Source organism: Osmerus mordax, chromosome 12, assembly GCF_038355195.1.
Source record: "Osmerus mordax isolate fOsmMor3 chromosome 12, fOsmMor3.pri, whole genome shotgun sequence".
Taxonomy (NCBI): domain Eukaryota; kingdom Metazoa; phylum Chordata; class Actinopteri; order Osmeriformes; family Osmeridae; genus Osmerus; species Osmerus mordax.
Genome location: NC_090061.1, coordinates 10,179,334 through 10,192,542, shown reverse-complemented (window position 1 = coordinate 10,192,542; position 13,209 = coordinate 10,179,334). Strand labels below are relative to the sequence as shown.

Here is a 13,209-nt window from a genome sequence, read left to right as displayed (position 1 = left end):
TTTTGGCTCATTTCTTAGCTCTAGGATTTCAGTCCAACCAATGCTGTTAATCAATAGCTATTGCATCAGACTGGCTTCTCCTGTCATAATGACATCATGTTCTTGGCTGTGAGAGAGCATTACTCACTCATCTAAGTGAGTTTCAGTTGCGGGCCTCACTGCTCCTCTCAATCTCTGTTTGTGGCAGCGAAGAGGACATGGGGCATGTCAAATGCCTCGAGAATGGCATATTTGACCCACTCCAGAAAATGAAAAGGGTTTGCTGTTAGGATCAGACACAGTGACTGGAGAATGTCCAGACTGCTTGACTGCACCAGCATTGAACCTCCGTAACACCAGTGGCTGCTACTAAATGTTCCCATCTTCCATATAATCAGAACATCGAGATACCTGAAAATGAAGTGACAAGACACTTTATAATGAGAGCTGATCGGTGCCTGACTGGAAAATGTAATGGCAGCTACAGTATGAGTTGAGAGGACAAAAACTGTTCATTTAAATTTTATCGTGATAGATAATATAATAGTCATCACTCTATGTCATATCATGAGGTTTTCAAGGAAGGCTTCTGGCAGATATTCAGATCACATTATAGATTTTAATGAATTATGGCAAGACAAAAGATAATATGAAAACGGATAATTGCAATATGCAGGGTTGTCGTCATGCTCATTAATTTACAACAATGCACACTCACTCACCCTACTTGCGTGCATTTCATTATAAACTATTTGATGGTAATTTTGAGATGAAGAGAAAGTCATGACTACAGAAAACACTGAAACGGAGTGGTGAACATTTAATAGTTTAATAATAAGCTGCTGTATACATTCAGTGATTATTCCGATTTTCATGTTGCCAAAAGCCATGGGTGAGACCAGCAAAAAACATTCAGCTACACCATCTATTTCGTTGTATGCAATTTGTCCTTTTTTCATTCACATTTTTCCAAGTTGTACATAGTGAACTGCAAAGCAACAGAAAACCTCATTGCTGATTTGCAATATGTTTCCTTAAAGGCCTTTGTTCCACATCCCAATTGTAAGGTGAACCTGGATTGTGTCACTCTCTACTGAAGCTTATCCTTGAATTCAATTCAAAGCAGAAAGTGCAGGATGACAAGGCTGTTGAGCAAAGCTAGTCTCTGAATGTCTCTGAATCCCCATAGCCTAAAGTTAGGTATACCCTGGCCTTGTGTTCCTGTGTTACGGTACACAGTATAACTATGCAATGAAGCCTTGCTCATACACTAACCAGAACCCAGGGTCAGTGGACATTCTCTAGACACAGATATCGGTGGAATCCCCATGTTTGCTTAACCACCTAGCTTAACCCTCGTTCACTTAAGTTTAATATTTAGATTAAGCAACGACCTGTTATCTTTAAGGTTTTGTTTGCGTCTTTTTTGGTTTCTTTTGCTATCTCACTCTAAGCTCATTGAACTGACACACTACTGTTGGTGCTGAAATTGATTTTTTTTTTTGTCTTTTTACATTTTCTATTTGCCCACACGGAAACTTGATGGCACAAGAACTGACCAATAAGAAACTCTTTACAACAAGGTAGACTGCAAGTCAACAGTTGCCAGGGGTAACACAGTAAACAAAAAAAATCCAAGTTCATTTGAAAATGAAAAATAAATCAATCAGAATTTAAAAAAAGAACAAATAAACAAAAGCAAGTTAATTTCAAGTATAACTTACTGACAAAATAACTACACAGCATTAAATATTCTCATTATACATTTTTAAATTATTTATAAAATATATTTTGGCATATATGTTTTTTTCTTTTTGTGTTTGTGTAACAAACGCTACTGTAGCTTCAGTTGAACACCAATGTTTATTTGTCTTTTTTTTACTCTCAAAACAAAACATTAAAGGGATTGTCACATAACAACAGGTTATTAAAAATGATAATAGTAAACCCTATACAGAGTTCCACATAGCAAGACGTGAGTGACGATCCCTTCTATCCTAGCCCCATAGTCAAAAGTCAGAAAAAGTACAAGACCAGAGCACAAAGTTCTAATTTATGCTCCACTGGCTACAATCAAGAATGGGCAGAGGAGATTTCAAAAGCAGTGAGTCTTTTTTCTTTCATACAGCTCAGCTGAAACAGAAGTATCGGTCTGTCCCACTTCCAGCGTTCAGAATGGCTGGGCCGATAGGCAGAGTTCATTTAGCTCCATCTGTGATAAAACATAAATACTGTAAAGACCTCACAGTCTGATGACACTGGGGTGTCCTTAGGGGGGCGCAGATCTGGATCCTCTTATCAGACAGAGGGGGAAATGAGACTAGGGTGTGTGGAGCTCTCCCCCTCCCTCTGCAAAGAGAACTGGTGAAGGAGCAAATACAGGCAACGGTTCAGACAGAATCCCGGGCACGTCTGTTCGTTTGCCATCTGTTGCATTGTGGGAGCTCGCTCTACAGACGAACAATGAGCGAGTTCACAGCTGAGACAAGCTGCAAACCGTGGAAGGCAAACATCAGTTCACTTGATACCAAAAAAGTTCAAAAGGCTAACTGTACTTAGAACCGTCATAAGAGTCCAAACAAATCTCGACGGTGTCCTACTGCGGCAAAACAGGCCATAGAGCACGCTCGGGCACGTCTCGCAGCCAACAGTCATCTGCTGGTCTACTTACAGGAACCCACGCAAAGAAACTGAACAAAAAGCAAAAGTACTGCGACTACAACAAAGCCACATTAACTGCCTTGGCTCTCGAGCACATAGCAAGCTCAGAACACTCCAGTTCCTCATCTGGCCTTGTGTGGCCTGATCCTTTGGAAGTGTACACTGTGCCAGAAACGTGTTTTTGTCTCTCTAAAATTCCTTAACTTGACCACACACAGCTATTGCGGAGTACATACATATATATATAAATATATATGTGTGTGTGTATATATACATACATATATATACACACATATGTATATATGTTTTTACACTGTGTGTGTGTGTATGAGTGTGAGAGTATGTGTGGGACTGATGCCTGTTAGAGCACAATGTCCTTCAGGCGCTTGCTGCTCGGAGACTCCTTTTCCCGGGCATCTTGTAGAAGTGTGTTGATCTCCCTCACGGCCGGCTCACTGTCCTTCCCCTCCGGCTGTCTCAGCAGGCTGTGGTTGGCGATTCGCTCGGCGTCGCGGCATTTCAGTGTGTTGTAGGCCGACGGCGTCTTGGACAGGGGACTCTTCAGGTGCATGGGGGAGGTGATGGGGCTGGCCGCCTCACGCCCGTTCCCGGCCTCGCGGACCGCCCCGCCGTTAGCCTTGGGGCTGCACACCTGAGATTCGGCTGTCCGCTTGCCTCTTAGCTCGCCCCTCTCCACATCCTCGGGCCCATCCTTGCCAAAGGTGGCAAAAGTCCTTTTAGTGGTTCCGGTGCCGTCCTCGTAGTGGGGCACGTCCACGGTGGTGGCCTCGATGGACAGGGCAATGACGTTGCGGCCATGTTCCGGAGACTTGGCGCGGGCCGGAACGCGGGGCATCCAGCAGCGGTCGGAGTGGCCAAGGATTCGGCACTCATCCTGGCAGTGGAAGCCTTCGCTGGGATCTGTGGAGGCATGGTGGGAGGTGGGGGAGAGAGGGGTAGGGGGAAGGAGAAAGAGGAGAAGGAATCGTTAGATTTGTCTGTTAAAGCGGACTATTTTCCACTGCTTTAACTCATTTGTGCTCGCTTTCATGGATTTCACCATGGTGTGTTCACAGGCTTTCATCTTGCTGCAACACGTCCAAAAAAACGAAGAAAAGGGCAAAGTTTGTGGTAATCTGAAAAGCCTTAGTTTAGATTTTTTTGTGGATTTGTGTCCTTCTTTCATGTGTGGCATTCCTGCCATTACACGCTGCAAAACTCTGCTGCTGCCTCATTGTTACTTCTAGGCCACTAGTGTTGGATATTTAATGCACTTCTAATGCGATAATTAAAGGATGTATTGTTAAATCAAAAGTCAATTTCCTGCTCATACATAATTCGTTTTTCTGTAGCAAGACTTGATGAAAGCTGAGGTTTAAACAGTGCAATAAGATATTTCAAGAACAGCTGCAGTATTGTTGCCTGCTTCATCTCTACTCTGTCATCTGGCTCTCCGTTATAACTATATAATGATGTTTAAAGGTTTGTCTGAATCTGTATCATCACGTATGCTCAGCCTTTGTTGTGTCGGAGGGAAGGGGTTTCAAGACGATTTCTGTATCATTAAAACAACAAGAAAAAAAGAAGCCGACGACTGTGTTAAAGCACAAGAGCTCCTTCCTTTTCTATTATCCAAGAGTGTGCTCTCTGATTTTCAAATAAGCTCTCTTTCCCATTCAGAAGCCAGGTCAGTACTTGAAGCTTATAGCCTTTTGAATCCATACATATTTCATTAATGGCCACCTGGACTGATAAACTAACAAGGGCATTCTAGATGCCCTCATGTTTGTAAATTAACCTCAGTGTTTGTCTATCCAGACCACACTTGCCCATGGAGAGGACAAAAGACATCAAATACAAAAACATATGCTAATGCGCATGCACAGAGCAGCCTGGTGTTAGAATGGAAATGTAACCTTTAAGGTGATTATTTAACATCCATTTTCAATAGCATCAATGACAAAATAAGTAGCACCATTTCTAGATTACAGTTTACTGCCTAAATAGTTATAGTAATTAGCGCTAAGCATCCCGGCTGCCACTGTGCCTCAGAGTTGTCTCCGTCGGAGTCAGCTTTGTAAAATAAACTGACACACAGATGTTCAATGCCAAATTTCTAAGACTTCCTACCGGTTTTCCCTCCTAGGGGCAAGGGACCCTCCCCCACACAACAAGCCCAAGGTGACGGTAGGGGATTGTGGGAGGGATTGCCATCGACCAAGTGTGTGTGCTTACATCTGGCTCTCCCAGCTTGACAGATCACCTCATTAAAATCACTAATTATCAGTTTTCTCTACTCTTTTCTGCACTCGGAGGGGCACCTCTGCTTCAGGGCTCGGAGATCGATATTTAAAGATGGCAGACAGGCGTTCTGGGGGCTGGCCTGCCAGAGCTGTCTCCGTTAAACTGTGATCTGATGAGACTGACGGTTAACTGGGTGACTGCATGACTGACTGGCTGAGCTTGTGGGCCATTTTAACCCAGCTATGGCAGATCTCAGAGCTGGATTGGGGGTATTTCAGCGCTAAGACCAACCAGGCAAGGACCATGGGCGACCAATGTCAATTCTATCATGAATGTTTCATGGAGGGCTGTGCTGGAGGATTACCTTGAGCTTTGGTGTGTGAGTGGGTGTGTGTGTGTCTGTCTGTGTGTGTGTGTGTGAGTACCCTAACTGTGCGTACTCAGTCTCCCATAGTGCACACACACACACATACTCTCACACACACACACACACACACAAATCCAAACTGACAACCACATACACCTCACACAACGTCCATACCCATTCCCACCCACACATTCATCTCAAATAAAGGAATACAAAAGAAAAAAATGCTAGTGGTTCTGGAAAAAAAGCTTTATGGCAGTGCCTCAAGTGGCTCAAATTTAGTCTGTAATTACCAGAACCTGTGAACACACATAAGTCCACATCTTGAAAGGGCTTTATATCACCAAAAGTCAATGCTATTGCCATGGCAACAAGAAGTGAGCTATACCTTTATTCATAGAGTGGCAGCAGCTAGCTTGAGCACCTGGCGTCCCACAATCTCCCTTCAAAACTTCATCTCTCATACCGGGAGCTTCCTACTTTCTAGGGACAGGAATTTATCAGCATCTGCTTGATCAATACCACTTTCCTCAAATAGAATCCAAGCATTTCGCTTCAGCTTGAAAGGTCTTAGGGCACAAAGAGACTTATTCAAGTCTTATGCTGCTAACCGAGTGGCCCATGCACATGCAGTGAATATCCCTTTTTCCCTCTCTCCTTTAGGGGGTCTCCGGGGGACCGATCGGGTTGTAAATGACATCGTTTCTGAAAGACGAGCACCATTAACGTTGCACTCACACATCCTGCCTCCGCTTGGAGCCCCACAACAAGCAGATGTCGTTCTCAAAGACCCCCAGAAAGAAACAAAATAGAACAAGACAGCCCAAAGGCCTTCGACCCTGTGACAAAGCTGAAATTTCTTCTCATCACTAGGAGAAAAAGAAAAGGAAAATCTAATGCTAGCTAAATGAAGCAATTAAATGCTCTTTACAATGCTGGGGAGGCTTTGAAACACGACAAGCAGAGAGCAGAGCAGAGAGGAGGCACCCCCTGTTGTGAATGTCTATTAAAAGTCATCCACAAAATAAGATTGCCAATCAGTTCCGGGAAGAGTCTTAAAGTACGAAACAGAGCCGTATATCAGTGGGAACATTTCCTATCTAGGATTTAATACCTATTAATTACTGAGGGAGCTCCGTCGGGATGCGGAAGCCGCCTGTGTTTTTCAGCGTTCCAGATTTGAAATAGAAATCAAGCTAAATAGTGGGGAGGAAATAAAAAAATGAAAGAAAAATGGGCGGACTCAAAGTCCCACAGCAGCGACAAATTGGAAATGTTGCGCTTTAATTCTGAGTCAGGGTTCAAAGAATACCAAAAGGCTTTGGGGAGCACTTTAAATATGTATGCCCTGATACACGGCACAATGTGGAATAATGAATATTGCCACATGCATCTCCTGACAGGATTGACCATGTTTCGGTGCATGTATTATTCCGGTGTTACCTGGAGTAACACCATTCTACAAGTCAACAAGCGGATGATAATCACACCTATTCAACCATTAATTTCCTTTTTCGTGTCACCAAGAGCCAGCTCAGTGCAGTCTCACTCTCTCAATCAGGGGAAGGTGTCACAACCATGCATCACCGCATTCAAGAGGTCAGCATTCCAACAATCTGGTACACTTGAAGGGGCTATTTCCTTGACACTAAGGTACCAGAGGACCTTAATGCAAAAGTGAAGAACAGGAAACAGATATGAGGATTGAAACCCCAAGCACACAAAAGGGAAGGGATGTTAATTGAAGGAAAAGATTCCCCTAAAACTCTCCAGGCAGTTTTGCGTCACGTCTGGCAGCTAGCCTGGTCTCACAAAACAGACATGCTTTCCCCTACAAATGGAAGGGAAAAGGGCCTAAAGGTGTACATCCATGATGTCATCCCATGAAGCGGCCAACGTAATGTTCTAGAACAGGAGGTGATCTCTACTGGAGTCAGGGAAAAACAGGGGGTCATCTCTACTGGAGTCAGGGAAGAACAGGGGGTCATCTCTACTGGAGGCAGGGATAGGGGATGTGGAAGGAACATGACAGGAGCTCATATTCTGGACACACTGACTCTCGTTTTCTATTGGAGGGTTTAATTGCGGCCATAGGGCTGTGGGGAATCTCAGTATGACACCATTCAGTCACTTTGGCTTTACAACATGATGATGAGCCCTAAAAAGAATATAGAGCAGACTGTGTGTATAAAAAGTAATAATCGTGAAAGAAAGAATACACAGAGATAATTGGATACACTTAATGCCACCATTTTGGATTAGACTCGGTCGAAATTCAAATCTACACAGCAAGGTCAGGTATAAGTCCACATAATTATACCGCCATACGGTACGGTTAGACAATATCATGCAGAGATTCATGTTTTTTGGGGAGATTTCCAAACTCTGCGACAAAGGCTTTACTTTTGACTGTCATCATCCCCTGCTGTCTTCAATATTGTTTTCCTTTCTCGTCTATGTAGAGAGACGAAATAATCGTCTGTAGACGACGAGAGAGCAAAAGCCAGCTACTGTAGGGCTGACATTTTGTTTTTGTCTCTTTCACTTCACTGCATGAGCAGTCCTAGGTACAAAATGAGAACTAAATGAACAAGGCAGTTATCCTGCTGACCCCTTTGAGCACAGTCCTGGTGGCAGCCTCTCTGTCATGTCTGGGTGACTTCACCAAGTATCCAGGCAGTCGGAGCACCACTGCTACAGCAACACCGCGTTGTCACTCCTCGGTTTTGCTCTCACGGTGCCATTCCATATCTGTAATAGTGGAATTGCTGTTTTCTAATTGCTCTCCATATTAATTTTCCATTCTAGCAGCCACACACCAAATTACAGAGATTACATCTGAATAGTGGTTACAGGCTCTCAACGCTGCTGATGCAGAAGGACAGAAGAGAGAGCGAGAAGTGTAGAGAAAGAGAGGGAGAGAGCTACTGTACAGAGGGCAAGAAAGAGATGGAGAGGGTTTTTTTCCCCCGAATGGACCGGAGTGGTTGTGTGGTTGGTGTTGCAATCAGAGACCACATCCCAGGGCTTGAGGCCTGCTGAGGATTTGATTGGCTCGAGCAAGTCTGATCCAGGCACAGGGGTGGGACTTAGTGTCTGGTCTCTTTTAGGGGGCAGATAGCAGAGAGATGATAGGGACTAGCCCCCATGACTAGGCTGCGCTATGCCAGACAGACTTTCTCCAATACACACCAGGGAGAGTCCAAGCACTGCTGTCATCCCTGCTCGCCAATTCCGTCTGTGGGCCATAAATCAGCCCGGAGCCCTGGCTCCTGCGGGAGCACAAGATGGAGTGTGATGGTCTTGTTTTTACAAACAGTGGAGGGGCACCCTTAGCCGCGCCATGCAAGCCATCATTCTCTGCACAGCGCAGAGGCCTTTCCCTCTCCCAGTAGCATCTGGTTCACTCACATCCAACACCCTCTTTCCCCCCCTCTTCATCCTCGTCCTCCCCCCCCCCCCCCCCCACTCCCTGGCCAGCCCATCTTCTGTCCTCATTCTCCCCCCCAACCCGCCCCTCTTCCCTCTTCCTCTCTTATCTCATCTGCATCGTTCTGTCTGTCTCACGTCCATCAGTTTAATTAAATAAATCCTACTGAAAATACCTCTTCTTTTTTTCTCGTGTATCTCATCCTCCAGACTCTCACTTCCTCTTCTTGCTAGATATTAATTATTAAGGAAATGAGACTCTCTGGGCGGGCTTGTTAAGGCTGGCGTACGGACGGCCAAGCAGAGGGCTTCATGCAGCCTTACCACCCTTTCTGAACATTAGTACCAGTCAATTTATCAGAAAGTGATTTGCTATCCGCTCTGTGGAGAGCTGGTGAGTGTGTCTGACAGCTAGTCGCTTCTACCCAGCCAGGCTGTGGTTCCAGGAAAGCTAACGCAAACTGACAGCATCACTTCTATCTGCGATCAACAACACCCGACCCCATTTTTTATCTGTTCTTTATTACATTTTTTGTAAGTGTTGCTTTCATCAACTACTTTAGCAGTCATAATTAAATCATGACTAATTCAGTATAGGCACCCCTCCCCGTCCTCGCTCCTGGTCTGTTGGTCTTGCCTCAAGAATTCCATAGCAGGTCGAGCTTAAAGAATGAATTTCCAAACCGGTGTTGACAAACAATGCAGTAGCTTCTAAATTGGTACAAACAGCATCTGCTTAACAGCTGTGTAACTACGGCGGGAGAGAGAAAAGGCATTTTCTGTGTCGTTTTATAAATCACTTTGTCATCGTGGTGCAATGTTTTGTTCAAAGGAAGAGGCATCGGCCAATGGACTGCTTGATGTAGTGGTAATAAGGCAAGCTGGTTGTCATGATGACATACAGTAAGCGGTGGGGGTAGATGGGGGGGGGGGGGGCTGGTTTCTGGATACTGCCACCACTGATAACTAATTCTATTTGTCTGAAAGGCATCTTTCCACACCTTTCCCCCGCGCTTCTATTCTTACAATCAATGGCATCCAGAGGTCACAGTGCTTGGGTGAAGGTTCTGGAAATGCCATGTTTTATTCTGTGGGGCCTTACCCTTGGCCCCAAACATGACATATGGAGATCCGGATCGCTCCGAGGGACAGATTTCACAAGTGATCATGACTGATCTGCCGTGATCTATAGGTCGCTTGGATCAGTGGAGGTAATAATTCATGCAGCGGCCTTCCCATGATGCCACAGGAGCCATATGGGCTGCAGGCCTTCACCACGACAGCACACATCTGAACTGGAGCTAACCAAGGTTGACACACTTGAAGAGGTAAGCAGGGCTCAGCCTGCCTGAACTGGACTAAACAGGGTTGAGAATGGAAGTGTGTGTGTGTGTGTGTGCGCGCGCATGTGTCTGCAATACAAACATGGCAGCCATTTGCCCTCGCTGTGCCAGGCCGAGCACTGTAGCGCCCTAAACGGGCCTGGATCAGGTTGGACTGAATGGAGCCCAGCTGTTCAACCAAGCATGCACACACTGAGGGTTAGGCCAAGGTACCAGAGACAGGAGGGCTAGAACAGGATCCCTTTCTGGGAGTCCTTGCTGTGGTCTTCCAGCTGACTGGCTCCTTAGATGAAGGAGGACACAGTCTAGTGGGTGCTCACCCACCAAAGTACCCTCCTAACGGCAGACCTCAAATTAACCTGGTTGCGGTGCTCCAGGCACACTACAACGGCATGCGATCCCAACGCGCCGCACGCCAACCGATAGGCACTCCTAGTTGCTGCCCGCTCGCCTGCCCAAGCCTGCTTGCCATCCTATTGCATGCCCGTTTTTCTCATTCTGCCTGCAATACATTCGGCAGAGGACATCTTTAAATACACTGGAACAAATGCTGCATTTCTGTGTTTAAGCTTGACCGAGCTAGCAAGCTAATTTGCTCCTAAACCCTTGAGTCTGGGAGAAGCGACGGGGACGGCAGCAGACAGTCAATTACATCTGCAAATGGGGGCCGAGCTGGGCTTTTGGGGTTGGAATGGAGTGTGGGGGGGATGGGGGATAGGGGACAGAAGGATGGAGGATAGAGTCCAGGGAGGGGGAGGAGGGGGGGGGGGGTGGCGCTGAGGGATCAAAGCCCCTTGCTCGACTGCAGCTCTGCTCAGGATGAAATGATCTGTGAGGAGCAGTCTGCCGAGGCTCTCTCCCATCTCCAGGGAGACAGCCATATTTAAGGAGGAGCTTCTGAAGGGGGTAGGGTTTTATTTTTTGGTGCAAAACTACTTGTGATGTATAAAACGAAACATTCGAGTCAGTTGAGGGGAATGGATTTGAGGCTGAGCATGCCTTTCAGCCTCCACCTCAGACTAATACACAAACCCATTACACTCTCACTGTGGAGTGCTATGATTCTTTTTTTCCCTCATCCCAAGTGTCCTACTCTGATGAAATGCAGACAGACACACAAACCCACCTGGACTTCTCACAGCCAGCCCTCAACAAATCAATGTACTGTATCTTGTCCTTCAGAGCAAAGCCCCATTCACTGGGCCGGCATACTAACATCTCCAGACACCCTCTCCCAGCTTCCTGTGTGAGACTCAGCACTGCTTCAACACAGACCTCTTCAATAATTAATAGTATATGCCTTCTCATTCAGTCATGTTCGCTCTGTGTCAGCCAGGACTATATGTGTTTTATATTCTGTTTCATCTCAATGTAAAAAGTACCAGCATTCTCTCTTCCCTCATGCCATTTCTTCCTATTATTTCTTCTACTTTTCTTCCCTGCGCCCCCACCCTTCATTTTTTTTTTCTTCCCTTTTCTCCCTACCCTTGTCCCTTTTCCTGCTACTTTAACAATCTCTGGAAGTAGGACAATGTAGCATGCGGAGCGCCAGGCAAGGCAGGTTTGGCTGTGCATGCAGAAACATTTAAGCAGGGTTGGACCTCCTGGGAAGAGCCAGCAGTCCAGTGGAGTCTGATAAGAGAGCCAGCCAGTGGGCCCGTTACGCTACAGGCTCAGGTCACTCTGCTTCTGAGGCCACAGGTTCACCAGAGCACTCCCAGCCAGTCGAACCTGAACAAAGTCTCTGTGAATTTGACAGGTGGGGTCTCCAAGGAATGGAGTGAAAACACTCACACGCATGCACACACACACACACACACACACATTGTATTTATACCTCCGGCACACTGCATGAAAAGTAGCAATTGTGCAAGCAAAGACATCTATTGCTGCCTTGTATTAGAGCCAAGTGTAAACGTGCTCTTGGTCTGTGTTGGGCGTCCCATTTTTCTTTCGTAGCCTCAAAATATTTAGTTTGTCATCTGGGAGTCTGATCCTCTACTAGGTTATCCATTGTTCCCATCCGAGAACCCTGGCAGAGGTAACATTTAATATCACAGTCAGAGCACATGTCCACGCCACTCTGTTCGCTCTGTACAGCCACCCACCCAGAGGCAGGCTACAGAGTGGATTGTCAGCACCATGGCAATCCCAGGCAGGCTGTCGGTATCTAAGACACGCAGACAGGAGTAGAGGAGGGAGACAGACTGAGGTGAGAGAGAGCGAGAGAAAGAGAAAACGAAGCAGTACATCTCTGCTTTGAGAAGCACGACTATGGCACAAGGGGAGCACGGTAGTGGTGTCTTAATTGGATTTCCTAGGTCCTGTGCCCACTCCTGCTGCCACGCTGAGGTGTGACATTAAACTCCCCATGTGGAGGGGCAGGGAGGCATGGAGGAACTGGAGGGGAAAGTGACTGGTGTCTGAGAACCATGGTGCTCACCCAGAACCCTAGTCCTCCTAGAACCCCTGTCCCTCTGCCCGTCACTCGACTGTGCCCTGAGAACTAGGCTGAGATGCGCATGTGTGTTTGCATGCATGGTCAAATGCAAATGTGGACGTACACACACACACACACACACACAATAGACACAGCCAGGCTTAGAGCCACAGACAGACGCACATAACAAGGTTAGGTCCTGGAAGGGTCAGGGAGTGGAGAAGCCCCAGACATGTCCTTAAAGGAAACCATTGTTAAATTAACTAATAATCTTGTGCGGCAGGATATTAAATTAGACGTCTATTGTAAGCTCCGCAGGATATCAATGTCAGCTGATTCTGTTCTGATTCTGGTTTATTAGGTTTCTTGTTTTAGGTCTTTGTGATGCTAATGCAATATGAGTTGAACTGAGGCACAAGATATCTATTAAAGTCATGGTTATAGTGCTGTTATCAATTGGCCAGCAGAAGAACAACAGGCCTGAGCCCCCCACTGTGGTGCGTGTTTGGGGCAGTGGAAGGTCTGGCTCTGGCCCTCTATCTGCCGTCTACTAGGGCAGTCTGGGTATTGTTTAATAGGAAGTGCATGACAACAAGCACATCATTAAAAAAAAGCAATTTTGAGACTTTCCTGCCATTAAACTTAACAGCCAACATTTCCCATTACTTTTACACTCCTTTTAAAAGAAGTACGAGGAGAAGGGGTCTGAATATCATAATTGGCTGGCCTTAACAGTGGAGGAATGG

General features: G+C 46.1%; 1 protein-coding gene across 1 annotated transcript in view; it reads right to left on the bottom strand.

Annotated features, from left to right (window-relative positions):
• Window positions 1-794: 794 nt before the first annotated feature.
• The window catches only part of pcdh19 (protocadherin 19), a 50,768-nt gene continuing 38,353 nt past the window's right edge, over window positions 795-13,209 (bottom strand). The window contains exon 5 of the mRNA XM_067247822.1: window positions 795-3,561. Coding sequence (XP_067103923.1) covers window positions 3,002-3,561 — 560 coding nt within the window. The 3' untranslated portion in view covers window positions 795-3,001. The remainder of the gene's footprint in view (window positions 3,562-13,209) is intronic.